Raw genomic sequence first — 27,661 nt, 5'->3', positions numbered from 1 at the left:
CTGTCCTCTGGTTTGTTGGCTGTATTTACAGTGGTACATACAGTAAACAGCCTCTTGCAAAATTTAGATTTTGATTCCACTCAGTCCCTCCTAGTTGGAATGAATGGTTTCTCTGTTTCTGAACAGTTAAATCTCCAGAGGATTTTAACACCGTCTCTAGGCAACTCTGACTATCCCATTGTGTGCTGCTGAGTGAAGCTCCGCCCTGTACTAGTTCTACCACACAAAAGTGGGCCACACATCACTACTCTTTACTCTGTCAACCAGCAATTATTCTGTCGAATGAAGAAGGTAAAAACACTAATCAAGGTTTTAAAAAGCATTTTCCTACCACTCATTTGCATAATACATTTCTTGATAAGTCCCTTATTATTTTTGCTGTAGATCCTATATTTTCAGGCTTCATAAAATTTTCCCACGGTACATTTTCACAGTAAAGTCACAACCAGGTCTGAGTCTCAACCTTCTCTGGCTGTCCGTATTGTATTTTCAAATTGACATAAAGCAAAGTTTTGGTAGAGGGATTTTTTTTTTCTTTTTTCTACCAGACCAAATTTATTTATATGGCGATAAATCCAGTGTGAAACATGAAATAGAAATTCCACACCGAGTATCTCCTAAACTCACAATCTGCAATTCGAAAGCTTTAAACAATAGTATAAACTTAAAACATTTACTCGTAAACATATTTTGGCATATACAAAATCCTATACCGTTCGTAATATCTTCTAAATGTTTTGGTGAAGGCAATGAAAACATTCTCCAGCACATACTGTTTTTTGTTTTTTCTAGTATTAAACCTTGTTTATTACTTAAAGCTTTTAAATGTGTTAGGTGTTCCTAATAAGCAAAGAAAAGCTGCAGAAAGTTTCCAGGATCATTGTATTTGTCAGCCTTCTTCCATTCATACGACAACTCGTGACACAGTTGCTGGAACGGTCTGTCTTTGCATGTGGATAGAGGGCTGGGTGCTGTTGACGCCACAGGGAAATAGTGTCAGAAAAGAGAAACACAACAGAAGGGGGTAGACAATATTTAGTGGGGCTTGCGAAGCAAGAGTCCCCACTTTAAATCTCCCCATTGTTTAAAAACTCCCAGACTTCCAACATTCTATTTACTGTAAACGATGTAACTTTTGACACAAATCAGCTACTTTGACCACTTTCCCAAAGTTATTTATGTTTTGTTCTGAAATCAAAACATAACTAACTTTTACCAATCAAGAGGTACAGCTGTTTTAGTAACCGCATCAACTAAATTTTCTCTAACTTTTTGTAAACAACTGAAATTTTGACCACTTTCCCAACAAGTTAGACTACTTAGAGCAAATGAAATATTCCTCTACTTCTCAGCTATTCAAGTATGAAATCAAAACGGGAATGGCGTCTACCAATCAAGAGGTACAGCTGTTTTAGTAACCGCATCAACTTTCAGTAGGCTACTTCCCACTGTTGAATTAACTGTCATAGAACTTTGAGAAATTTCAAATTCTAGCACATTCTAAGCATGAGACAATTAGTAAACAATGTGACTTTTGACACAAATCAGCTACTTTGACCACTTTCCCAATAAAGCAAGCCCCACAACCTGTAAAGTTACCATCTAGTTTTGTTTAATTTTACTTCAGAGTCACGTTAGTTACACCTTTTGTTGTGACACCATCACAGGCTTTGTGAGAAGGACGACTCCCCCGTTAGCGTGAGTCTTGAGCTTGTCCTGCTCCTGGCACTAGGGCGGACACCCCTCTTCTGTGTTCAGGTGGTACTGCCGCCTGTAGTAACAGCATGACACTAGAATGAGAATGAACATCTCCATCACCAGCAGCTGCTGATGCATAACTGTGAACAACAAGAGGGAGACTTTGTTTATGGTTCTGTTCCACGTTTGGTTGTATATATAGACTAACATTAGTTTTTGGAGGACAAAGTTAGTGTCTAATAACTGAATATAGTACAGAAGCAACACAGTGTTGATTATTGTCCACTAACAGCAATCCTGTTAACTCTATTTTTATTTAAGATGTTATTTATACTACTATTATTATAAGTGGTATACCTGTGACCTGACATTCCTGAATGCTGGCACCTTGCTATCCTGGGCTAGCTGTCTATGAATATCTATAGTAAGCATGTCAAACTGAAATGATGGAATGGAAAGGACACTTGCATGCTCCTCTGGCTCTGGCTGAGAAGAGGGCTGCGCACACAATGGTCCCCGTGCTGACCAGCAAGTTAATGATCCCACCCTGAGCCTGGGTCAGAATAAGAACACTCTTAATAAAAAAAAAAACAATGGAGGAAACAGACATGATTACTACGATAACAGTTTCCTGCCCATGCACACAAAAAATCACAAATGCTAAGTATTTTAAGGTTGCAAATGGTTTTGGTATACTGAAACAAAAGATTGTAAATAGCAAGGTTTTACCAGGTTAAGCACACTGCTGTAGTACTTTTGTGCTAAAGTTTTCTTGCATTTTGACTGTATCTTGTACAACTCTTATCTACTGCTAAAGACAAATCAAATTCTCAATAGACAGACTTGTTCTAACATAGCATCCCATATAAAAACAAACAAACCATTCAATTGAGATTTACATTACAACGCATTGTAAAAACATGTGGTTAGCTATCTGTGGGGTTACCTGACTTAAAGCAAACTTGGGTACTATGTTGTGGCTGGACAGGTTGGACTTTGCTTGGTTGAAGAGAATCCCTATTGGCCAGAGTGAGAGTATGAGTGCAGCAACAGAGAGAATAGTTATCCAGAGGAAAGCGCCATCAACTTTCATCTGTAAAAGGAGCGATGCAGACAAGGTTTAGTAAATACAGTAAAATCAATGTGTTTTTTTTTTTTGTTTTGTTTGCTTTTACAGTCATTTGCTTTTTTGGGATATGTATTTTTTTTTTAAATATGCTAGAATAAGTTGCTTGTTCCTGTGTGGTAGGTCACATGGTCTAACTGTATTTGGGCAACTGAGTGAATTTTACCTACAGCACAGGAAGTGATTAGGTCCAAGGAAGTGACAGCAACTTAATCAATTGTGTTAATTAAAAAATGCTTAAGTGAAATAAATACAAAATCAAATAATCAATACATCTTCAGAACAAGTGTCAGACTCTGATTCAGTCCTGCGTTTGTATTTAAAGAGCATCGAATTTTATGATTTGTTAATTCTGTATTTACTGGTTCTTTGTGATTCCATGTTAAAAGGCACTGCATTAATATTGAGTATTCTTGCTGGGATTTTACCTTTCCCTGTTCATAGTTTCCATTAGTCCACAGAACTGTGGCAAAAAACAGCAAGATGGGTCTCAGGAGAGCTGCTTGCAGTGTCCCAGACTTCAGAACAGTTAAAGTCTTCCTACCAAAGCAAAGAAAGAGATGTACAAAAAGAATAAAGACAATGCCAAACCCGAGGATGAGATCGTTGACTGAATGTATCAACGTCAATTACACCAAATTAATGGCCGGCTTTATTCGGATTGTACTGTATATTGATAAGGATTAAAAAAGACTCAATCACCTTTTAAAACAGACTTTCAGGGCTTGGCTTTCGAAACCAGAGCAAGGTGACAGTTGCTACGTACTAAGAATTCTTAATTGACCATGTGAATTGAATTGCATAGAAAAGTGTCCAAAAGACCCAAACACAAGGTAACTGCAGTTAAGATCGATTTTTACCCAAGTAATGACCTACAGTGGACTATTTGATGATCCAAGTGGTACTTTATGTGAATATGTATAGGCCTGGGATGGAAATAAGACTCTTGTTGCATAGCAGCTTCACCCATTCCAGGTTTTAATATGTGCTTGATTAGCCTCAGTGTATAGGTAACAAGCTCAGGTGTGTCTTACTAATCTGCAAGTAAAACTAGGAATGGCTCCAACTGCTACGCAATGGGAGTCTTATTTCCATCCCTGGTATAGGCTATAAAATGTGTGCTTGTTTCCAGCAGGGATCAGTTTTTTAAATGAGTCCTAAACATATGAGTTGAAGTTGACATGTCTGCATCAGCTGGTGCTTGTGCTTTCATGTGGTATCAATATATATGTAAAGTAACACATGAGACACTTCACTGTTGCAGTTCTTTTTAAAAAGGCATACCTGGACATTGGTATGTTAGGTAGACACAGGCAGCAGCAGCAACAGCAAGGGCCCATGCTGATCTTCATAGGAACTCCATGCAGCCTGTGGATGAAGGCCTCCTCTCCACCATACTACTCCACCATCATCACCAGGAACTTATGGATACAGATTGTGAAGTAGCTGCAGAAAGGGGCATGGAGAGGGTGACAACCAGGCTGTCGCTTTGCTTCTGAGAGGTAAGAACATTTTAACCCTTTGTTAATACAACATGCATCGAAGTTTCTGTCTCCTGTAGCCAAATGTAGATGAAAACAACTACCCTTCAAGTAACTCAGCAGCTGTTTTACAGGATTTTTGTTTTGTTTTTAATTCGGCAGCTTGTCCATGAAAACACTTCCATGGATGCAGTGAAGTCTGTAAACATGGTTGAGCGGGTATCCACAGCCCAATGCAGGAAGTGGCTGCTATGACCTAGAGCACATTGGACAATAGATTAGATTTTGGGCTTTACAATGAAAGAAGCGACACTCCATATAGGAAAGTTGTATAACCAGACTAAATCGTAGAATCTGGGTCACAGACGCAGTATTAACCCCATACTTACCGGTGGCGCCCCAGTTATCCAGATGTAAGTAGTCATTTTGTAAGAGAAAGGTGTTTTACTCAATAAATACACGATTTCTTCGAGGTACACGAGATTTCCCAGAACAGTCATCATTGTTAGAACTCCATATAGCGTGCTAGTGGGTATATCAATGTCTACAAAGAAATACATTGTTATGTACAGCCTATTGATATATCTTATTAATAATAATAATAATAATAATAATAATTAATAATAATAATAAACAAAAACGCACATTCATGCTGTTTAAAAGTTTGCATTAGACTTCAAACATTTTGAACAGTTTATACTTTCCTTTCTAAAAACAAATACATTCAAGAGTCATTAATGATAACAGGCGCGCGTAAGAAACGTTGGATATGCATATTTCTATCGGTTTATTTTTATTTGTAATCGTTCACATATGTGTTATCCCACGTCTGTCGCAGTTATCCTTCAGCGCTGTAAGAAAAGCGGAACTTACTGTGAAGAATCTGCTCTGCTGTCGGAGGATCGCCTTCACATCCCGGAGGCTGGATAACATTTTGCTCCATTTGCACAAAATTCTGAGGAAGAAATCTTCCTAACTTTTTTTTTTATTTACGTGGAAAAAAATCCATTGACAACTTTTTTGGATTTTACATCAAAACACAACGGTGCCCCGTCACCGTGGGAAAAAACCGTCCCTGGACCGCACGCATTCCTCACTGCCCCGTTGCCAGGCTATTCCAGACTTCAGTGCTATAGGAAAGAGAAGAGGGAGTGCCGGGGTACAGTCTCCTGAGACATTGAAGAGTGCATCCAAGTTCATTGGCATGCATTCTCACCGCATACCAGTAGAGGGATAACTATTACTGTACAAGAAAATTCGGGATTGAAATTAGTGAGCCGCACTGTAGTAAAAAGCGTTTAGCCACATAATGCCATTTGCAGAATTGAATATCTGCATGGATAAAGTATTACAAATAATACACGGTGAAAGGTAAGCATTTGTATTTCATAAGGGATTCAAACAACAATTCTTTATTAGAAGCAATGCTACAATAAGTTGATTTCGATAGAATAATCAGAATGGCTTTCTGGGAGGTTTTGATCTATTCTTTAAAGATGAATGACACAGAGATTCAACTACATAACTAACCTACAGCAAAGTGCTTCGGACATCTTTTAACAACATTGCCTCCCTATGTGCATAATTATGAATTATAATTCATTCTTTAATTGTACTGCAGCTAAACTAGATTTTACGCAGGGTCATTCTTTAAACATGCCGTTATGTGTGTGTATAATAAGCACTTATTTTCTTAACAGTGCTATTGCTGAAAGTAAATGGCAGAGTAACAGATTTTAAAAGCAGTTGTCGTTTTAGATTTGTTTCAAAAATATTACACGAGATGAGCTCTGAGTCATACCTGGGGTTTCTTCCAAGAAATTTTATTTTAATTACACTAATAATTGAGATCACAACACAGCAGTGCAATTTACTGTAATTTATAAAAACGATACACCTAAATAAAGAGTATTTTTAAAGACAATTCAGAACATGAGCAGACACCTTTAGCCAAGGCGACTTAGAGACTAGGGTGTGTGAACTATGCATCCAGGGGCGCTGGGGGTGCACTAGCACCCCTGGCTTTGCATGGCATCCATCATATACAAGAGTTACAGTTTTGTTCAATGGATTTCAGGTACCCCACTAAAAATTGTTCCAGTGCCTCTGTACGCATCAGCTGCAGAGTCACACAACAATGTCTTACCTGAAAGATGAAGCACAAGGAGGTTCAGTGATTTGCTCATGGTCACACAGTGAGCCAGTTAGCTGGGATTTGAACCGGTGACCTCTTGGTTACAAAGCCCCTTTTCTTTAACCACTGTACCACATAACCTTCTCTTATTATTAATTATCACAAGGTCTGTTATATATGTAAACAGACCTTGTGATAACAGATTCTCCAGACAAGCTACTTCCTCTGTTTAAGATTTTAATTCAGTAGCCAAAATGTGTATATTCAAATCTTTCCAACAAGCAAGTATTTGCTTACTGAAACTGATTTGCATAATACAGTAGGTATTGCTCACTAACAAAACATAGAGCCAACCAATTTTACTGCTTCCTGTGTGTAAATCCTGAATCATTTTCTTTTCTTGGCACTACTCACTACAACTGGTGCTGAGAGCACTTGGGTGGTCTTGCAGGTTGAAGTGCGGACATTTTCTAAAGGTGGAATGCCTGTGGACAAGCTGTTGCCATGACCATCGCTGGTGATGATTACTGCTTTGGACATGAGGGGTGGGGGGCAGGATCTAGTTCAAATGTTTTTGTTTCTTTCCTCTTATACATAACCCAGAATACTCTACGTCAGAACTGCATTTCTTCTGTGTTTTCTGTTTTGCACAGTTTTCTTTTTTTAAATTGAATCATCTGCACTATTTCTTCTCAAAAGCTGGTATTTCAAACTTCTATGCTGGTACAATAAAATGTATCGCATTCAATGTTGTTTCTTCGTTTTCATCTCTTGACAAATAAGGCTAACATAACTAAGTAAATAATTATTTGAACCATTTTTTTTTTCTTTTTGGTGGAGATCTGTCTTGTATCGATTTAAGACCATTTTATTTTATTTTATTTTTATCTTTTGGCTGATTAATAGGTCTGATAGGTGGCAGGGTGGACCCCTGTCATCTCCACTAAGATATAATTCTAATTTAATGACTAGGTCTTTGCTTTAACACCCCAACATGTTTTGTCCCTTCCCACTTTAATTCATTACAAATCATTTGGAAAACTGGTTAGGACTTGCAATTCTCAACCATATAATAGCCTGTATGCTGACTGCCAACAGGTGTCCCCCCTGCAGCACGTTTGCGGACATCAATCAGCCCAGTCGCTGCGTGTGAGCCTTTCATCTCCGGCAAGGCTGAACGATGTCAACACCCTCACTGTAGGGGATTCTAACACTGAAGCCTGTAGCAAACAAATGCTGGTTCAGTCCAGTCCCATTCACTCACAAATCATTTCATATCTTTTTTTTTTTTTTTCAACCCTTCCTACTTGTTGCACATTTCTATTTTAAACACAACTGTTTCGGTGTTTGCTGTTTTGTCTGTTTCAACAATAGCAGTGGTCAGACGAGGATTTTATTTCGCTGACACAGCACAGTAATATGCCCTTTCAATTGGGAGACTGGACATTTTCTCCGAAGACAGTTCCAGTCCTGTGAGAGTTAATTTCTGACTCCGGGGAATGTGACTCTAAATAACGAAACAATCGTCGCTGTGTTTGCACTAATATTTTGCAGTTCACAGGTGAGGTGAGGTGTTACTGAACATCCTAAGACTAAATATCAGGGAGTCCAAGAATAGGGCCAGTTTCAAGAGTAAGGAGCCCAGAATGAAATAAATAACTTGAAGTATCCAGATATAACTGATCAACCTACAGAATTATGAGGGGGTTTCTGGCTGTGTCTTTCAAACGCGATTCATTGATGAAGGAACACACACTCGCTTGTTCCTTTTTTATGTTACATGTTTAGTTGATGCTGTATTAGAGCAACAAGTGTTCACATTTTCTGAACAGAATAACCCTTTTTTACAGTAAAAACCTAGCAGTGACAGAGCAGTAGTCTTGTATCATTACCTGTTGACCCTGAGGCTGTGTACTTGAGTTTGAAGGAATTCTCCTGACTCTTAACCCTCAAGTTCCAACTAGGGATTAGTGTAGGAACATGAGAGGTAGAGAAGAGAGGTTAGGTGCAGATAAGAATCAGTGAATTAAGATTCCAATGGATTTCAATTCCTTCCTGGTGCAAAAGCTTAGTAAATCCGTGTCTCTGTGTTTAGTTATTTTATAACAAGGGACATCCTGTCTGGGCGACTGTGTTAATAAAACGTTTTTTTCTGCCACACTTTAATTATTGCAAAATTGTGGTTTAATAACATGGATTAAGAGGAGATTTTCAAGAGAGTTTCAGCTTTGTTTACCCATGGGATTCAAAGCAGTCAGCCTGCTTTGTTTGTGTAGTTTTGTTAGCGTAGGTGGCAATCTGTTTCAATTGTTGGATGGTGCACTTTGTTTTGTCTGACTCTTCCTATTGAGAAATAGATAGGATCTGTGTCTGCCAGCTGTTCCTGAAATGATTACGTGAAGGCGGCATTATTTGTTGGAATGAAGGTGTGTTCTGTTTCAGCCATCACATGCAGTGTGGAGTAGTGGTTAGGGCTCCGGACTCTTGACCGGAGGGTCGTGGGTTCAATCCCCGGTGGGGACACTGCTGCTGTACCCTTGAGCAAGGTACTTTACCTAGATTGCTCCAGTAAAAACCCAACTATATAAATTGGTAATTGTATGTAAAAAAAAAAAATGTGGTATCTTGTAACAATTGTAAGTCGCCCTGGATAAGGGTGTCTGCTAAGAAATAAATAATAATAATCTCACCCTGACTTTAAAACTCCGAAATGTAATGCACCTCAGTGACCTCAATAGAGGTCTTTGAATCATTTTGAGCCCATAAAGAAAATAAATAACTAAAGAGATAGGTAGTTTTTACTGTGGCAGCGGAAAACAGGAAGTGCCCCAGCTAACACTATCTCTGGGAAACATAAACAAACCAGGTCTGTCTTCTGTGGAAGAGTATAGATAACTTACAAGATTGCACAGAAAGGTAAACTAAAAAACACTGCGGGATGATGAAGTTGAAAGTTTTCAGACGGCATTCAAACAGTATTATCCAACCCAGCTCTCTGGCTACAGTTGCTATCATGATTAACATACCAGCCTGCATTTTTCGAAAGAAAACATTTTCATATTCACAGGTAACAGCGCAATGGGGTGTGCTTGGGCGTGTCGAGAGAGAGAGAGAGAGAGAGAGAGAGAGAGAGAGAGAGAGAGAGAGAGAGAGAGAGAGAGAGAGAGAGAGAGAGAGAGAGAGAGAGGAGAGAGAGAGAGAGAGAGAGAGAGAGAGAGAGAGAGAGAGAGAGAGAGAGAGAGAGAGAGAGAGAGAGAGAGAGAGAGAGAGAGAGAGAGAGAGAGAATACGAGAATACTTGGGTTGGGCTAGCTGAACGACTGCTCGTCTTCCATTGCATTTTGACCTCGGTGTGTGTAGTGTGGGATACAGAAGCTCGGAGGTAAGGATCCGCGCATTTCCGTATTTCCTTTGCTTTTGTTTATATGCTGATATAACTAGAAGGTGCATTTGTCTATTGCAGGAAACTTTTCCAGTTGCTCTTTTAATTCTAGTCTTTATTTTTCAGCCAGGATGTCTGAGTCACACAGCCAAGCCGCTGTACGACAGTTTTCCCAAGGATCAGTGCATTATTCCCAAGTACCAACACAGCACGTTCAAGGATCAGTGCATTATTCCCAAGGACCAATACAGCACTCCCAAGGATCAGTGCAGTATTCCCAAGGGCCAATACAACTTTCCTCAACTTCAATACCGGTTTCTCCAACTCAACTGTCTGTCTCGCCTTACTCAACTATCTCACGACAGTACGGATCACAGCTTGCTTCTGTCCAGTCTCCGGTGTACCTGACCACAAATGGATCTGCTCACGCCGGCAATGTTGTCTACGAAACGGTGCAGTACCTGGTTCCCGTGGAAAGAAAAATGGAAGGCTATGTTTTGGTCGACACCCAACCCAGAGAGCAACAGCTACTATCCCCTTGCTACGTGCAGAACGCCAGCAGCTACAAGAACAACGTAGACACGACTGTGCAGACAGTGCAAACAGTGGAAACAGTGGAAACAGTGCCAGTGCATAAGGAGGTAGGTTTACCCGTATAATAATGTATGCAAATGGATGCTGTCACTGTGTGTGATGTTTTTGTGGTTTATTTTATGTTTTACTTGGAGTATATTTAGTAGACGCAAACAAGTCAAAAACATAGGTGGTCTAAAGTCAGAAAATATGTACACAAAGCTGTTTGTATAAAGTATGCTCGTAACTGATTGACCATGCTTTGAACGCTATGTATTGTTTATCATGTTTTGCTGTTTTTTTCCGCATGATCGCAAACTTCGAGGATATAGCAATGAATTTTTCAAAGAATTTGCACTCCAACCCGTTCTAGAATGGAAGGATAAGTCATGCTTGCACACACTTAGGAGCTTTACATTACAGTACTAAAAATGGTCCAACTTTGTGACATACCATCTCTGGTATATATAAGGTGGTACACGTCATCTGAAGTTGTCATTGTACAAGTTGTGTGCATATCACATTTATAGCGTCAGAATGACTTCATGCCACACCTCTCCCAGAGAACGACCCTCCGAACATCCCCAGTATCTACTGCACTTCAGACAAGATACCGTGTCTTGTTTGTGTTGTGGTACCAGGCGTTGCTATTTTTTAATGGTTTGAAATATCTTATTTGCTTTGAATTGCAATTGGAGTCTTCCGTCATTTAAGCGTGCAAAATAAAATGGCTTTGAGAGATCAAAAAGCCATGCCTGCAATATTATTTCACTCTGAAATGAATAGATTTTTTCTGTTCTCTTTCTTTTCTTATACAATGCACCTTAATACATATTGTTTTGGTGTACAAAAAACATGCAAGTACATGGATCATATTTCCTACTGATCAGGGAACGTATTACTTTAATTTATTTCAATTGTGGAATATGTGGCTTAGTTTTGGTTTAAATATTAATATATTCAGCCTGATTATTAAGCTACCAACAAAGAGAGAGCATACTAGTCAGCTTGTGAATTCTAATTTAATTGTAACGTATTTAACCTCAGCGGTGATGGATTGTATGAAGATTTGAATCCAGAGCTCTTATAGCTGACAAACCATGCATGTTTTATGGCATTCATGTTGCGAAGCATTTACAAAAAGGAAACCTGCACTGAATAAGGCAAGCAGTATCATCGTCTTTTATATTTATAAGATTTTGGTAATGCCAGACAGTCCTGTATTCAGCCTGTACCTGTGGATTAATTTCATGTATGCGTGGATGTAAATAAGACTCCCATTGTTTGATCCATTCCTGGTTTTACTAAGAGTTTAATAAGACACACCTGCGCTTCTTACCAATACACACTGTGGCTAATCAAGCTTGTAGTAAAACCTGGAATGGGAGTCTTATGTCCATCCCTGTTATGTTGTGTAAGAAAACATGTATTGCAATTATACATTATAGTAACTTGATATTAATGCTGCTGTTACAACATGCCCATTATCCTAGGAAAGTACACACCTTTTATAGCAGTAGGGCAGGGTAATTGCACAGAGCCACGCCAAGCAGTGACTCAAATTACAACTCCTTCTCATGAAACTGCTGTCTTCCATTAGCAGTATCAGGGATAAACAGGGAGTTTTTCTCAACAATATGTGTGAGTGCAGAAACAGTAAATGAAAATGTGTCCTCCTAATGAATCGACTGCTACCGTTAGTTTTGTAGGATTTGAAAATCTGGTTTCTATTCCATACAGCTAAGCTGATGAAAGTCAGACACCAGTGAGGCTGTACTTCATCTGGAATTTCACTAATGCGAGAAAGGTGGCTGGACATCACCCCAATGCCTTTTAAGGTGTTGACACAGGATTTTGTGCATAGCGATGTCAGCTTGCCAGCTCGCCGATTCTGAGCAAACAGGGAAAAAGGACCTGTTGCTCCTCATGAAGTTGAATTCATCAACCACAGTTCTGCCATCGAGAGCCAAGTCAGAGCTGGGTTATAACCAAGCTTAAAAAATAAAAAATAAATCGTACCTTCCCTGTCCAGAAATATTCTCTTATTCCCATTGTTTAGCTGCTGAATATTTTCATGTGGGTGAAGTGAATTCAGTAAGCCCAGTTAACGCTGATTGTTCAGTGCAGAGAAGTATTTGGTTTCCTCTCTCCCATTTTCTATGGATGTCATCTTACACAGGGCCCAATTTCAAAGCCATGTGCAAAGGCGAATTGTGAAGTAAAAGTAGCAAGAAGCTATTTGGAACAATTGTTATACAAAATATTCCACTCTGAAAAAATTCCTTTGCACTTTCTTTTAAAATGGGGCCCATGGGTCCATGTGCTTCAGCTCAGTCAAAGTGGAAATAAAGCCCTTTGCATGTCTTGATAGTTAGGCTGTACGGTCTGCACCAAAAACATGGGTCTCCCCTTAAGACATGAATGTGTAGCCTGTGAGTGGATGGGTATCCTGAAAGCTGAGGAGTCCACTCAAACAGGTTGAGGCATGCATCCAATTTAGCTACTGTAAGTGTGAGAGGACTGCTTTAATAACTAGTAACCATGGTTCTTCTCTGTACAGCACTCTCTAATTATTAACACAATGAGAGGTGTAACTCAGGAGTCCGTTTAGACAGCATGCACATTGTTGCTGATGCCCCTTTTCTTGGTTCTATGCTTGTTTATTTGACTTTTAATGCAGATAATGTAAGCACCTTTTAATTGTGTGCCAAATTATTTTTCACTTTCCCTGTGTCCTTTTATTTGATAACATAAATGTCTTCTGGTTGCACTGTACACTGCATGGTGCTACTGTTGCTGTACGGTTTTTACACCTCTCTTTGTGATGTTAGGATCGTTCCCCTAATTTTCCTTAATATTATAATAAAAAAAAATACTGAATATTTACAGTGGGATATGTTTGATTGGCAGATAACAAAAAAAAAAAATATGGGGTGTTTCCTCACAATTATCTGACAACAATTGCATTCAACTGATTTACTGACAAGTTTGAAATACTTCACAAATTTTTTACGGGCAGTTGAGAACTCCTGAGGCGAGTACAGAGGAGATGGGCCATTGCGAGAATCATTTCCACATCAGTAGCTTCGGTGAAAGGGATTGCTATCCCTTCATAAACATGTTAGTCAAGTATGCATCTGGGGGGGGTTAGAATCCTAAAAGGAGAAAGATAATTGGTTGTCTGCTCTCCCACCCCCGTCAGCACTCTGTTCCCATCCAGATAAAATGCCCCACCTAGTTACAGACAGACCTGTAAAAACACATTGGTCTCCAGCAGTTTCATGTGGCGTCATTATTCTGAAAAATAGGCCACCAACGTGTACGCATTTGACAAGATATGGTTTTAAAAACCGCAAACAGTGTCTATACAGTGGTTTTGTATATAAAGTGTATCCCTTTACTGCTGTTTAGAGGAATACATGTATTTTTTTATTTCCTGTTCACATCTTTCAGAGTTTTCATTTTATTGTATTGAGGGACAAATAAGAATTGTGGTGTATCTCTTGTGTTTAGCCTTTGTGTAAAAACAACTTGCAGCCATCTGTGATAGGAGGAGGATGGCTTCTGTCAGAGAAGAAATATCTTCAGTACAAATTAAAAAAAAAAAAAGATAACAAAATCAAAAAGTGTACATTTCTTATAAAATACATGTGCTAATGTTGATGGGCAGCAGTGTGGAGTAGTGGTTAGGGCTCTGGACTCTTGACCAGAGGGTCGTGGGTTCAATCCCTAGTAGGGGACACTGCTGCTGTACCCTTGAGCAAGGTACTTTACCTACATTGCTCCAGTAAAAACCCAACTGTATAAATGGGTAATTGTATGTAAATAATGTGATATCTTGTAACAATTGTAAGTCGCCCTGGATAAGGGCGTCTGCTAAGAAATAAATAATAATAATAATAATAGAAAGCTTATTGAAGGGGTGGTCAATAAACCATGGCTAGGAATCCTAGTTGTCAAAAAAGGGCTATTGTCCATTTGCAGTACATTTTCTGTCAATAAATAAACAGAAGTATACAAAAAATAACCATGTCAAGTTCTGTGTGCTTGAAGATTGAATTCACATAACACAGTACTTTTCACTTATTGCAGGTTTAAGCAAATGTTTTTGTTGCTGAGGTCTTAGTTGCTGATTTTGTCTTGTTTTTTTTATTTGCATGAGAAGACTTCAAATGGAAAAGGAATTTCTTGGTCAAGCCAGGTTAGTTCCAGCAGGACCTCAACTCCTCCTCGCAGTCCTGCTGTGGTAAGTCAACCCATCCCTGAGCTGAAACCTGCCACCGTCACCTGGGGCACAGTCATTATGTAGGCCCTTCCCCAATGAGCTGCAATGCTGTGGTTCTGTACTAGGTAGAATGTGGTGCTAAAGTCTTCATATCATACTTTGACGTTCTACAGTAACTGGTATTGCTTGCAATGCCATGATACCATATAAATAACCACCAGCGTTCTGTATGGTTTATTATTATTAATATTATTTATCCAAATCCTATGTGTTGCCATTGCTGATAATGTGTCGATATTTTAGTTTGAATGTAATTATTATTTTGTATTGCCTATAGTTATAGTATGCATGTGTACAGTGTTAACGTGACAAGAACATCAAACAAAGAGTGTGTGGGTGTAAGGTTGAAGGAACTAATGAGATTATGTCATTTTGTTATATTTTCTTTAAGGCTGTGCCAAACGAAACTGTGTGTAATTACAGGTACACAAGTTGGACTTTCTTTTATGGGAGGAGATATTGGGGTAGATTTAAGTAAAGGCGCAGTGCAAATAATTATGGATACAAAACTCAAATTGCAGCCAGGCAATTATTTTACACTGTGCCCTATGTAAGCTTAAGAGCAATGCAAATTACTCAACAGGCACAAATAATGATCTGCAATTCTGATAATGAGGGTCTCAATGAGCACATCCGTCTATTTAGCGGTGGCACTTGAGTTAGGAGTACAGAGAACAGTATAGGAGCTGTATGGCATTTGTGGAGCACAAAAATACAAACCAAAAAATAAATGTCGGAGGAAGGGCAGCAAAGTCTTCTTGGTGCACTGAAAAGAAAAGTTTTCTGAGAAGGAGCTGAGTCCTTACGACTGAGGTCATTCAGCATGAAACAGAGTTGTTTGGAAAACCTCAGCCAACATCAGTTGTGCTAGCGTCCTGAGGAAATGATATATATTGGCCTGCCCTTTTCAGCATGACATCCTGTTGCCTAAGTGCAAGGCAAAATCCTTACATCACATTATAATTAGAAATGACATCTGCTCCAATAGGCTGGATTGTACCTGGGGTGTGTTGCTCAGACATGCCCTTGACAACAGGCCCTAGTTACTAGGGGGGATTCATTGCAGAGGCAGGAGAGTGTATTTCACCTTGACCTGTGCATGAAGATTCACTGGTCCTTAGCATGTTCTTTATACTGTATCCATGTTATGGTAAAAGTCAGAATATTGGTAAATCTTAAGATTTACTGGTAAATGTTGACATTTACCAAGCAAAACAGCAAATGTCCGAAATAAAAATAACTCTCTACTTCGGAGATTTACCGGTAAAATCTCAAGAGTAGACAAGTGGCTTTGGCTAATGACTGAATGTCTCGCCTTCACGCATTGTATAAGGCTTCAGGAGTCCTGTGTAACTCCAAGTGCCACAAGAGTCTACCATGCTCAATAAGTAAGAAGATATATCTATTACTTGTCTTTGGCGTTTTGTGTCGTAACAAAGTGTGATTTTTCTGTTGAAAAATGAAGGTCCAAATTAGTTAATTTGCATTTAACAGAATGCTATTTTTCATCAAATTACTGTGTATTTGGAGTTCAATATCCTTCAACACTATTTTGAATTGTTTTATATGCAAATTTACCAGAATGTTGGTTGGTTCTGCATAGGTGGATCACAATATTGTTCAGTACCCTGTTGAATAGCTCAAATGTGCGTTACTGTAAGCTCATTAATGATTTTGTTAATGAAAAAATGTGGATTCTGACTTGTACTGTAACATGTATATGCTTCTCTAAAGAGATTTGAGTGCTCCAAGTAGCATGGATGTTGGTTTCAATATTTAACTTCTTTTTTTCAGTTAATTAGAAAAATAGATGCCCATGGATGTGGATAAGTCAGGAGCAGGGAAAATCCCAGGGATATTTAAAACAAACAAACAAAAAAAAAACCTCCCAGTCATTTTCTTCATAGGTTAATGGAAACATAAACATTCTTTCTGTTTTCAGTTCCCAGACACCTCCTATATGGCACTAGAAAGGTGTGCTGTTGGTTTGAATAGCATTGATTGTTCAATAAACAGGAATTGACTACTTTCCAGGTTGCAGTCCTACTCTTTATCTTTGACTAATGACTATGCTCTGTGTGTCCACAAAACAACAGCAGCTGCCAATGAACAGAAATGCACCTAAACCAGTCCTTGGTTAAATATTGCTGTGTGTAGTAATAAGTGTCTGAGCCAAAATCTGTCTCAAGTTAATACATGTCTGTTGTTAAAGCAGACACTGTTTATTTATTTAAGTTGGTCCAGGCTGGTTTTGCAAAGAAGGTTGGTTGTGTTATAAGCATAAACATTACTGGAGTTTAGTTCAGCTTGTATTTAGCGCAGGTCTGATTGCGGTTTTGGATAGGGTAGAGGGATACAGTTCAAATTATAGACACAAACTTCCCACCCTACCCGCCTTTTCAGATTCCTTTGCTTGAATGATATGATACTTACTATAGTGTGCAGCTTAAAAGAAACTCAGCGCTGTAGTTCTGTCTTTCTCTTCATCATCTTTGAGTTTTTTTTTTATCCAAATCCTTCCTAGTATAGTGCTGTTGCTTGCCACATTGCAGTTTGCTTGTGCCTCCCCTTGATTTCTTGCCAGCTTACCATTCCAAGTCAAGTCAAGCCCTGTCTATCTGTTGCAGAGATGCATGTTTCTTTTTTTAGTTTTCCTCTGTATTCGTGACACATGCAAAGGATTATACAAATTGCATGCCCGTGCTTTGCATACAGTACCTGCATATCTGCGTGTTTAATACAGCAGCTGTTCAGTTTCTGTATAGGTGTCTAGCGAATACCTGACTATAAACCCAGTGGTATTCAGAATTAAAATCTGAACATATTGACATCTGAGTGTGTGAAAAATGCCATATTTAGATTTGTTGATGCAATTCATTGTTACATCAATCCAATTTACGCGTATACGAGTTCCAAAGGTCATCTTAATCTGGTTTCATAAGTAAAGCTAGCTTTTTTTTTTAAATTCTGTTAACTTTATCTTTTACCTGAACCTGTGAAGTTCAATACTTCTGTACATCAAACAAATTTAAAATCATTGTCCACCAGTGGCAGTGGTTAGTTTATTGTGGTCTCCATGGTATTTGATTGGCTCAGTCATGGTCATGTCAGTTGCCATAGCAACAGTTACAAACAAATAGCAAAAAGGACTTTATCAGCAATTGAGATAAAAACCATATTGGCTTATTTTTTAATGTTTAGGTGGGGCCTTATCCCCCCCATAATAGCAATACCTTATCAACACATTGGAGCACTGCCTATTCATCAAAGTTAACAGGAAACAAGAGACAGTTTCAACAATTAAGCATTTAAATGTTTCTTGCCAACCTTGTATTAGTATATTTAACTGCCAACCTCCCTGGGCTAAAACGATAAAGTATAAGATGCAACATTGCAAAATATTTTTTTTCATAGCAGCACAATACCAGGCATGCTTTTAACTTTGCATTCTTTACATACCAGTAGAAAAGGGTGGGGTTCTTTTGTAAATCATATATATTTTTGTTTTTGGAGGGTGCATTTCCAGAGAACCTGAGGAAGGCATACCAGCAGTAGAGTAAATAGGCAGCATGGTCCAATTAGCAGCAACATTTGGAGCCCTGCCAGTTAGCTGCTCAAAGTTTACGGGAGGCCACTTCACCACTGAGAAAAAATAGCTGGGCAGTTGTTCAGGTGTTTGAACAGAGTTCCCTCCCCTGTACAGGCAGCTGGGTAGCCAAGCCTTGGGGTTCCCAGTCAAAAGCTACCAGAGATAGAACCCACACCCCCCCTAAAACAAATCTATTTGTAGTATGTATTTAGAAGGGCATCCCCTACCCTTTAGTATTGGTATGTAAAGAATGTAAATTTCCTTATCTTTGTGCTGTCTGAGGTTATTAGGAAAAACAATAATTTGCAGGAGCGTGAAGGCTCACCACACAAAAACACGATAAACAGGGCTGATCTAAATGATGGTGGTATTTTTATCCTCTCATGTCATTATTAAACTAGGGTGGATTGTGTTTATCGCAGTAGATATTGCATGGCTCAGCATGTGAGAAAGGTGGTGGTATAGCTCAGGAGACATGAGTGGGATGTTCACACCACTGTGGTAACATGTTCTTCTAATATGTGATATTTATATATTGTTTTAATCACTAATCTCTTAGACAAACACATTAACCTTGGATAGTACCTTCATGAATCATTTGAGCTTCTGAGTAACAGTGGTCTTGGATACTACCTTCATGAATCATTTGAGCTTCTGAGTAACAGTGGTCTTGGATAGTACCTTCATGAATCATTTGAGCTTCTGAGTAACAGTGGTCTTGGATAGTACCTTCATGAATCATTTGAGCTTCTGAGTAACAGTGGTCTTGGATAGTACCTTCATGAATCATTTGAGCTTCTGAGTAACAGTGGTCTTGGATAGTACCTTCATGAATCATTTGAGCTTCTGAGTAACAGTGGTCTTGGATAGTACCTTCATGAATCATTTGAGCTTCTGAGTAACAGTGGTCTTGGATAGTACCTTCATGAATCATTTGAGCTTCTGAGTAACAGTGGTCTTGTCCTTGCTGGTACAGAAACACGAAGCTGTTATTCTGTTTGTATTTTTACTCGCCCTGTTTGAGATTACAGCACCTTGCATTCCACAGTAATCGTTGTCAATATAACATATCATTGAAACAAAATGTCCTGAATGATCAAAGTCATGAGGCACCATTGTAGCAATCTGTATCTAAAAACCTGTTTTTGTTGACCATGAAGAAGTGTTATGTTAGGAAGGTTTTTGGGCAGTGTGTAATACAATTTTTGATTATCATGCTTTGCTTAGCAAATGCATTATATATTTTTTTTAAAATAATAACTTGCTTCTGAATACACTATCTGTTATTTATACACATATATAAAGCAGTGGTACCTCCAGATAAATATTTAAGGTCCAGTGAACTTGATAACTGGTTTCACCGTGCCGATGTGCCTCTTCTGAAACAGTTTCTCTACACCTCCCCCTCAGTTTACTGTAGTTACATGTGAGCCACTCCCCCATGCTGAGTTTGAACAGTATTCCTTTTTAGGAATGTGATCAAGCTGGTTGGTTCGGCTATGTGGGAGATTATCAAGTGTGCTGTTTTTGGAAGGTCAGTTTAATCAGTGATGCCTGAAGCCCATCAGATTGGCCAGCACTCCATTCCTCAAGCGGCAGCCAAGTTGGACATTTTTTGTTATTTACTGGTTTACAGACAGTGTTAAAATGTGACTTTTTTTGTATTGACTGTCTGTAAATTTACGGATGGTTGGGAACATTACTGGGGAGGAATTTTGTCTGGGCTAACTAAAACAGTACCAAGAAATCAAACCCACAGTCCAAACTAAGTGGGTTCTAATATTAAACAAGTATTTTAAAAATGGTGATTTGTAATACATGTATTTGTGTTTTTTCTTCTTCAATTTATAGAGTGAGGTAAATGTCAAGGTACAAAAAACTCAGGAAGTCTCCTATGACACAGGTCCAAAATTGGATAACCGCTTTTTCGGGGAGCTCCTTGCTGAACTGCACCGCAAGAGCTCTGACATCTACTCCTGCATCTACGAGCATGTGAGCAAAATCCGGAGCAGGTACGAGCCATAGGGCTTTTTCTTTTTTTTTTTTTTTTTTTTTTTTTGCCTAATTTATTACAATCTGGAGATGTTAGCTGGTCTGACCCACAGACACAAGTAGCAGAAATACCTTGGCTCACATTATAACCATCATGTAAAACAATGTAATACAAACTTATGTACTTAATAAGAAATCTTCAATACATCCAAGACTTGTGGTTTATTTTTTATTTTCTCATTATTTTTATATGAAATTCAAAACTAGAATCACTTGGCTTCCAGAACTGGCAAGTTTACCGTACTGCTTTCTACTTACCTGTATGTCGACAGCAATGATTTATTTGTATTATTTACTGATTCATGTTTTTTCTTTTTCTTTTTTTTTTTTTAATTTACAGAAGTCAGCTGGACCTAAAGGTAATCCTTGTATTTTTATGTGAATAAAATGTGTTTTAAACGGTTTGGTTGAAGCAATGGAGACATTTGGAGAAAATACACAATTCCCTTATTTGGCAATATTTGTGTTATTTTTGCTTTTAAATTGATTTTTAGTAATAGTATTAATGCATTTTCTATTCACAGAGCTCATAACTTAAACCCATTAATTCATGCTTAAATGAAATCATTAATAAATACAATTCACACTTAATGTCTAGAAGAGTGTTTTCAGCAACTTTACAGAAAGACTACCCAAGGAATTGTAACAAAGTCAGTATTTTCAGGGGCTTTTACATTATCTGATACATTCCTTTAACAGTCTCCTGTTCCGAGTGGAATGATGTGTCCTAGATCTGTGTACAGGTCTGCAGTGCTGATGAAAAAGTTCAGCACACTTTATCAGTATAGACCTATTTGTTCATGTTCAGGGGTGTCTCATGGCCCTTGTGTTTTCCAGGAAGAAAACGAGGATGTCGAGCATCTGATCCCCAAAGGATTGTCCGATCTGACCAAGCAGCAGATCAGCTACCTTCTCCAGGTGAGCCGCTTCTTCAATATTGAACTCGAAATGCTATATCAATGTTGTATACAATGCATACAGCATTGTGTACAGCATGTGTTACAGCACACTGTATATGCTGAACTATGTCTAATCTGCTGTCTCGTTTGCTCAGATGCGGGTGACCTCAGAGAAGTCCCTGCGGCTGCTCCTTTCCACCTTCAGCAGTCTCCGAGAGGAGCTGATTCACCTACAGGACGACCTCAGGGTAAGACCCAGATCTCATCGTTTCTTTGACTTCCATAAAAACTGCACTTCTCACTGGTCAAAGTGTCCAGGGTCTTGTTCCTGCTTATCTGAACATGCAGCTTACCCCTTTGTTTCCCCACTGCACCCTGAGATTAAGCAACACTGGCCTTTTTGCCAGTCCCAAGCCTCTGGATTCAGACTCTAGCAGCAGCAGAGTGCAGAAATATTAAATCTGCAGCTCAGTAATACACTCTTTAATGTAGATGGTAGATTGTGGTTCCGTTATCGTTTCTTCAAATAGGCATCATGCTCTAGCCTGAAGTGTTCTCTGTATAGCTGGTTCTATAACCACTGCTGGGTCTCATCTCTTTCCCCCTCTTGTCCCACAGAGACTGGAGAGTGACAAGGAGGCCCTGCAGAGAGACCTGAACTTCAAGAACAGTCAGGCCCAGCAGTACGAGAAGCTCCTGGAGTCCGTCCGAGTGAATAACCGTCAGCTGCAGGTAGGCCCTCGTCCACACTCTAGACCTCAACCACGACTGGCACTAGAGCTGCCATCTAATTACAGCCCATGTGTTACTCAAGCCTGAATTGCACAACAGGATCCAAATTAGATCATCCAGAGTCATCCGAAAGGTGAGCTGGATTTTTATTTTTGATGGTTCCTTCATTGAATTTATTTTCCATTCAAGAATGCCAGACGTGTGTTCAGATGTTTGCTTCTGTCGTAACCCTAGCAGCATTTATTGTATTGTTAATGGTTTCTCATCTATACAAGTTTAAGGTATTTAGCATCCGATACACCGCAGTCTTGGGCGACTCTTTGAAAGATCAGTTTACAAAGATCAGCCCTCCAGACTCCCTTCTTTCTGCCTGTCGCTGACCGCGCTCTGGTGACTGTGCCCCCTTGTCTCCCCTGCGTGCAGCAAACCCTGAAGGAGAGCAGCTCGAGTAACACGAGCCTGGAGGAGAAGATCCTGGTCTTGAGAACCTCGGGCTCGGATAAGGAGTACCGGCTGAAGGAGCTGGAGTACAGCAAGAGGGTGCTGGAGCAAGAGAATGAATTGCTGAGGCAGCAGGTAACCTTCACAATAGATACCATTGTTAGAGACTAGCACACCCAACTGTGAAACACAGTGGTACCAGTCAGGTACTGCCCTTGGCTCTCACCAGAAGGCGACATCGAGCATCATGGTTCTGTCTTGTAATAATACATCAAATAGATCAGTAATTACATGACCACTGTGACCTGAACAGAGCGGACCACTGGACTGATTCAAATTCCACTTCTTTTCACCCATTTAGATTTACCGTACTACGTAACTGTTGCGTTTTCTTCATTAAAGTGGCAAGAAATATGTAGGAACAGAAACCAGACCATCCATATATAATACCAACGTTGTATATCTCTTACTTGTATGTAGCTCCCAACCTGACTCCTTGTTTGTCTCTCTAGATCGCCGGTCAGTGCAACAGCCCCAGTTTTCAGGCGAAATCAGACGCGATCACCAAACAATACATGGAAATGACCACCACCCTCCGTGAGGAAAAGGACAGGGAAATCAAATCACTGACGGTATGAAAACTCACTCTGCATCCTGGGAGACTGTGTTTCCACTGTGGTTATAGTGGAGTACTGGGACACCATGCAGGATGGTGTTCTTTGCAACAACCACTGTGTTAAGAGATGAGCCGGCTGCATGGGCAACCACTACCACATACATTTCTTGCAGATTCAGGGATTTTCTAATTATACTTGCATTTTGCAACTTTTTGGCAAGTCACAGTAGTTATAAGAGCTAAGAATTAGAATAGGAGATTAAGGATCGAGAGGGCAGTGTGGCTTTGTGGTTAAATCGGGCTACTGCCAGGCTGTTTGGCTTAGTGTTTCAAGCAGATAGACTAAGGCAGAGAAGTCTTGTATTAAGTAGAGGACTCCACCGATACAACTTCTATGATGAGTTGTATTTCTATTTCAGGAACAGCTCCGTAAGTTGCAGATGGAAAGCTCCTCCAAGTCCGGCAGTGATTACAGCACCCAGCTCCGGCTGACTGAGCTGCTGACATCTCTGGAGCAGAAGGAGACCATCATCAAGAGACAGGAAGAGGTAGGTCAAGGGGCTGCTGAAATCCTCTGTTCATCCAGTCATCTGAAAACATACATTGCTAATGTGAAAAGAAAGGGTTAAGATTAGAGTTTCTCTGGAAATAGCAAAGAAATAGATTCTGGAAGGGGGAAGAAATCAAGAATAAAGTTGCGTGATTTAATTGACCTTTGATCTGTGGAATTTACTCACAATGCCCTCGCCACTTCCGTGTCTTTTTTTTTTTTTTTTAGTGTGAGCGGCTCTAATCTGTCGTTGCTTTCTTTTTTTCCAGGAAATAAGGAGGTTTCAGCTGGACAGAACCGAAATGGAGAACCAGTCCAAGGGCGTCACCAAGACCATCATCACCAAAAAGTAACTGAGCGCATCCCATTCTGCAGCTGCCTAAAATAAATCGTTTGCTTTACGGAAAACCACAATGAGATCCAGTGACTCATAATTGATGTATTTGTTATTTGCTTACCTAACACACCAGTAGCTAAACCACTTCTACGGTTTACATATAGCCACATCTAACTACTTTCAATTTCACTAAACTACCTTTTACTGAGAGGCTTATGAATATGACTTCTGTTGTTTTTGAGGCCGTTTTAAAAGGCAGCGCTCTCTCGCTCTCTTACCCACAGGTACAGAAACCAGTATCCTATTCTGGGTCTTCTGTCTGATGAATACCAGGCTACCTTGCCTCGGAAAGAAGCCAAGACCATTGTGATTGAGAGGACTGGGGAGATGTACAAAACTGTAAGTCCACACCACGGCCTGCCCCTTCCCAGTTCTGACTTCCCTAGCCTTGTTTCACAAAGGTGCTGAAAGCTTAGCATTATTGGTTCTTACTGGGCTGTTGCAAAAAGGAAATACTAATAGTTGTCAGACTGGAGAAATGGCCCTGTGAGCCAGTAGGTTTTATAACAAAAGTTCCTTAAAGGAGTAGGAAATGGCTCAGTTTCTTTAAATTTTACCAGAAAAAAAATACAAGTATAACCTCCAGAGTGGAATGTTGGATCTGCACGCCATGGAAAACATCCATACACAACTAGACACTTTAGGGAACGCCTAAAATCCATGGTTCTGGTCCATTAACTTTGGAGGTTGCTTAGCAACCAGTGGTGCTATAGAAAAGCTTAAAGAAACCATGCCAATACAAAACTGTGTATAGAAGAATTTTCAGCCACAATGGCTGAGGGTGGTGTAAATATAATCCCTATCTGGAGCTAAAGGTAAGATTTTAATAAAGCCTGCAGGCAAACTGATGTTTCATTGGAAGTAATGCAAGTGCCACAGATTGATTTTTGTGTAACTGACTTTATATGTATATAATTAATATGTATTATTTAGATATTATTAGTTGGTTTTTTTTTATAAATATTCTACAATATATATATAAACTGCTCTGTAATTGTAGTGAGAGAAGTCATTTCTGTAATTCTCTACCGATACATAAAGCATGTTTGTTCTGTTTTCGACAGGAATACATAACTTCTCCTTAAAAGAACTCCTTGATTCTTACAGGAATGAGCCCGCTGAAGAACCCATCCATACAAATAACTAATCTCTGCATGCTGCTATTTTTTTGCTCTTAACGTTCTGGCCAGTGTTCCCTAAACTTCTGAAAGAGGCCCTGCTAATGTTTTGCAATTGGGCTGTGTGTGGTTGCAAAATCAAACATGCATTCTCTCACACACTGTAGACTGGACCTTAACGAAAAGAGGAAAAACAATAGTGTTTCATGCTTATTCATTTTGTTTGTTTTTGTGTAAAACTATTTTATTTTTTTTAAGATGCTTGATATGATTCTTAATTTTGAAGTTTTGTTTTTACTTATATGCTACTGGGCTGTGAGCTGTAATGGAATGTGCATGGGTTATAATAGGGTGTGCTTTAAAATGCGGTTTGCTTCATGGACTGGCATGTGGCAAAGATGGGAGTCTTTGTGTCTAACTAGGGAGGGGAAGTAGGTCCCCTCGCTGAGCTGAAAGCAGAACCAGGGCCACATCCTCTAGAGCATGAAGAGAGGAGTGGCCAAGTGGTTAAAGATGAGGACTGACTGGACCTCAGCCACTTTAAGGAAAGTGCAGGATGTCTGCATGATTCCTTCACTTTCCACAGACAAATACAAATCACTCATTAAAAACTAAACCTCTGAATTCTGAGAATTACTTGCCTTAGATTAAGCTCTGCATCTGCTTAGAAACACTAACTTGGAGCAGTGCGGTTTGCTGTTGGATCTGAAAAGAAACCAAAATGAGATTCAACAACGGCAGAACAATCAACATTCTAAAGAAAAGGTTTTTTTAAGTCCTTTTTTAAAACATTTGTCAATAGAGACCATCTGAACTATTCCTCGATTTTGAATAAAGATGGTAAACTTCAGGGAATTATTGTTAGCCTAAACTCAAATATACTGTCACCTGTCCTACCCATTATTTTAATCCCTCACCCTAAGAAGCAACCTGTATAGTTTCCTCTGTTGAGCAGAAATAATATACCAAATCTCTACCTGCCCATCCATTGGTTTTTAAATGGTATTTCAGTTCATAAATAATAATAAATAAAATTTAATTAAAGTTAAACATAAAAACTATTTTCTTTTGAGGAACTTCCAGGTCACACCGTTGTATCCCCTGCATCGTATTCTAAATTATAACCACCTCAATTTTGAACCCAATAACATGACTTAAATGCAGTGTTTTCCAGGACGGTTCCCTTAAACCCTGACCCCCAAATCAATGTATGTATTTGATCAGTCTACGGTCTGTTTTGGTGGCATGTTTATCTTGTTTTTTGAAATTTGGGATTGTGTTGTATTTTAATAAAGTAGAAACTATCTATAAAGGATTGTATTCATGTTTGACTTTCTGCACACTGAATAACTGATATCATCTTACATTTGAGATGTGGTACAGCACATTCAAAACTAGAGTATGATTCAGTTTCCTCGATTAATTAAGTTGTATGTGTGCCATTATCCAAACCTCCTCTCCTTTCCTCTAAGCTCTAACTGACCACACTAGAGAGCAAAGAGGACACTGATAATGGTTAAGCAACTGCACTACAAAGTATGACAAAAAAGTGTAGTGCCAAAAAAATGGATTGGAATGCTGGGGTGTGCCATCCCCTTCAGCATATGTCTTCATACCAAAATGTCATGATACACAATTTGCATACTAGAAAACCACAACTTGATCTAATGGCACTGGAGGTAGAATGTTTCTCACAAACAACCATGCAAATTCTACTGAACAATTTAACAATGCACAACTTGCAAAATATGTCAAATTCCAATGTATAAAGCAGAAGTACAAACACCATGATAAGATATGGCACTCACTCGGATATACTTCATTGGACCTGCAGCTTTGTTGTGTATATAGCTGACAGACATACCTCCCTGTCTTGTAATCCTACAGGACAGACTTTCCTTCAACTCAGCCACTTCCCTTTTTCTTCTTTGTTTAGTAGCCTTTAAAAAAAAATAGCAGATTCATAACTGTAAATCTAACCAGGTATGTGGACCAAATCGGCACTTTATAAAAAACGAAATTCAAAAGGGACTGAACATACGAGGTGGCTTATTCAAGGCATCTCTCTCATTCAAAAAAAAAAAATTAATTACTGCTTAGAGCAGGTAAATAATCCTGCATGCGTTATAGAAGAGAATATAAAGTTGCTATACCTCTTTGTGCCTGCATGCCTTCTTTGCCTTTCTAATCAACACTTTTAACTGGTTTTGAGATTTTTCTCGACACACCAAGATATCCCACCTGCTGCCTTCCAGGCTTTTGGACAGTTTTCAGCATGTTTCAGATTCCGTGAGACCTACTGCCCGTGGGAATACTTGTGTTAGTTTACAACAGCAAGGCTGTGGCAGCCACACCCAGAGCGGTGTTTTATTAAATTAACTGTTTTTATATGCAAAAGATCACTTTGTATCAACACCTAGCTGTGCATGTACGTGCAAGTGTCCTGAGCACAAGCGCATATCCAAATGTGTGCTAGATGCATGTATGCATGCACCAAATATGCCCACGTGTGCTAGCAAACAGCTTTTTCTGTCACTATACAGTACATGTGCATGTTTATTAAAGTATGCAATCTATGAAAAAAAAAAA

At 39.2% G+C, this 27,661-nt stretch overlaps 2 protein-coding genes across 10 annotated transcripts; one reads left to right on the top strand and one right to left on the bottom strand.

Moving 5' to 3' along the window:
- Positions 1-167: 167 nt before the first annotated feature.
- LOC117412370 (organic solute transporter subunit alpha-like) lies at positions 168-5,469 on the bottom strand. 8 transcript variants are annotated; one of them, XR_009307494.1, is made up of 7 exons: positions 5,179-5,463; positions 4,109-4,849; positions 3,253-3,364; positions 2,645-2,791; positions 2,167-2,272; positions 1,645-1,838; positions 170-971 (listed from the first exon to the last, which is right to left on the bottom strand). XR_009307494.1 is itself a non-coding variant. In XM_058989310.1 (7 exons), exons 3-7 carry the CDS (start codon positions 4,174-4,176, stop codon positions 1,729-1,731), a joined length of 543 nt encoding a protein of 180 aa, XP_058845293.1. In that variant the 5' UTR covers positions 4,177-4,270; positions 4,410-4,849; positions 5,179-5,463; the 3' UTR covers positions 170-1,728. The 8 variants fall into 8 exon arrangements, 6 of the variants coding, with proteins under 6 accessions (XP_058845293.1, XP_033876595.3, XP_033876597.3 ...); XM_058989310.1 differs by having other exon boundaries at positions 170-1,838; positions 4,109-4,270; positions 4,410-4,849; XM_034020704.3 differs by having other exon boundaries at positions 170-1,838; positions 4,109-4,561; positions 4,695-4,849.
- A 4,199-nt stretch (positions 5,470-9,668) lies between these two features.
- LOC117411857 (protein POF1B-like) lies at positions 9,669-26,384 on the top strand. 2 transcript variants are annotated; one of them, XM_058989301.1, is made up of 14 exons: positions 9,669-9,820; positions 9,947-10,461; positions 14,559-14,639; positions 20,119-20,279; positions 20,660-20,678; positions 21,157-21,237; positions 21,374-21,466; positions 21,837-21,950; positions 22,374-22,526; positions 22,904-23,023; positions 23,427-23,555; positions 23,827-23,906; positions 24,179-24,293; positions 25,062-26,384. In XM_058989301.1, exons 2-14 carry the CDS (start codon positions 9,952-9,954, stop codon positions 25,065-25,067), a joined length of 1,662 nt encoding a protein of 553 aa, XP_058845284.1. In that variant the 5' UTR covers positions 9,669-9,820; positions 9,947-9,951; the 3' UTR covers positions 25,068-26,384. The 2 variants fall into 2 exon arrangements, with proteins under 2 accessions (XP_058845284.1, XP_058845283.1); XM_058989300.1 differs by having other exon boundaries at positions 25,019-26,384.
- The last annotated feature ends 1,277 nt before the right edge of the window (positions 26,385-27,661 follow it).

Source organism: Acipenser ruthenus, chromosome 16 (assembly GCF_902713425.1).
Source record: "Acipenser ruthenus chromosome 16, fAciRut3.2 maternal haplotype, whole genome shotgun sequence".
In the NCBI taxonomy this organism is placed as follows: Eukaryota; Metazoa; Chordata; class Actinopteri; order Acipenseriformes; family Acipenseridae; genus Acipenser; species Acipenser ruthenus.
The sequence above is the reverse complement of the archived record's forward strand: the minus strand, read 5'-3'. Positions and strand labels throughout refer to the sequence as shown.

Bases quoted from the DNA above. Each gene is read 5' to 3' on its own strand.
- LOC117412370 (XM_058989309.1), bottom strand. From the start codon at position 4,176: ATGAAGATCAGCATGGGCCCTTGCTGTTGCTGCTGCTGCCTGTGTCTA. The intron at 2,792-3,252 runs GTAAAATCCCAG...CTCCTTTTACAG, and splicing joins GAAACTATGAACAGGGAAAG to ATGAAAGTTGATGGCGCTTT. The intron at 1,839-2,166 runs GCAAGTGTCCTT...TGTTGTTCACAG, and splicing joins AGCCAGAGCCAGAGGAGCAT to TTATGCATCAGCAGCTGCTG.
- LOC117411857 (XM_058989300.1), top strand. From the start codon at position 9,952: ATGTCTGAGTCACACAGCCAAGCCGCTGTACGACAGTTTTCCCAAGGA. The intron at 21,238-21,373 runs GTGAGCCGCTTC...TCGTTTGCTCAG, and splicing joins AGATCAGCTACCTTCTCCAG to ATGCGGGTGACCTCAGAGAA. The intron at 23,556-23,826 runs GTAGGTCAAGGG...CTTTTTTTCCAG, and splicing joins TCATCAAGAGACAGGAAGAG to GAAATAAGGAGGTTTCAGCT.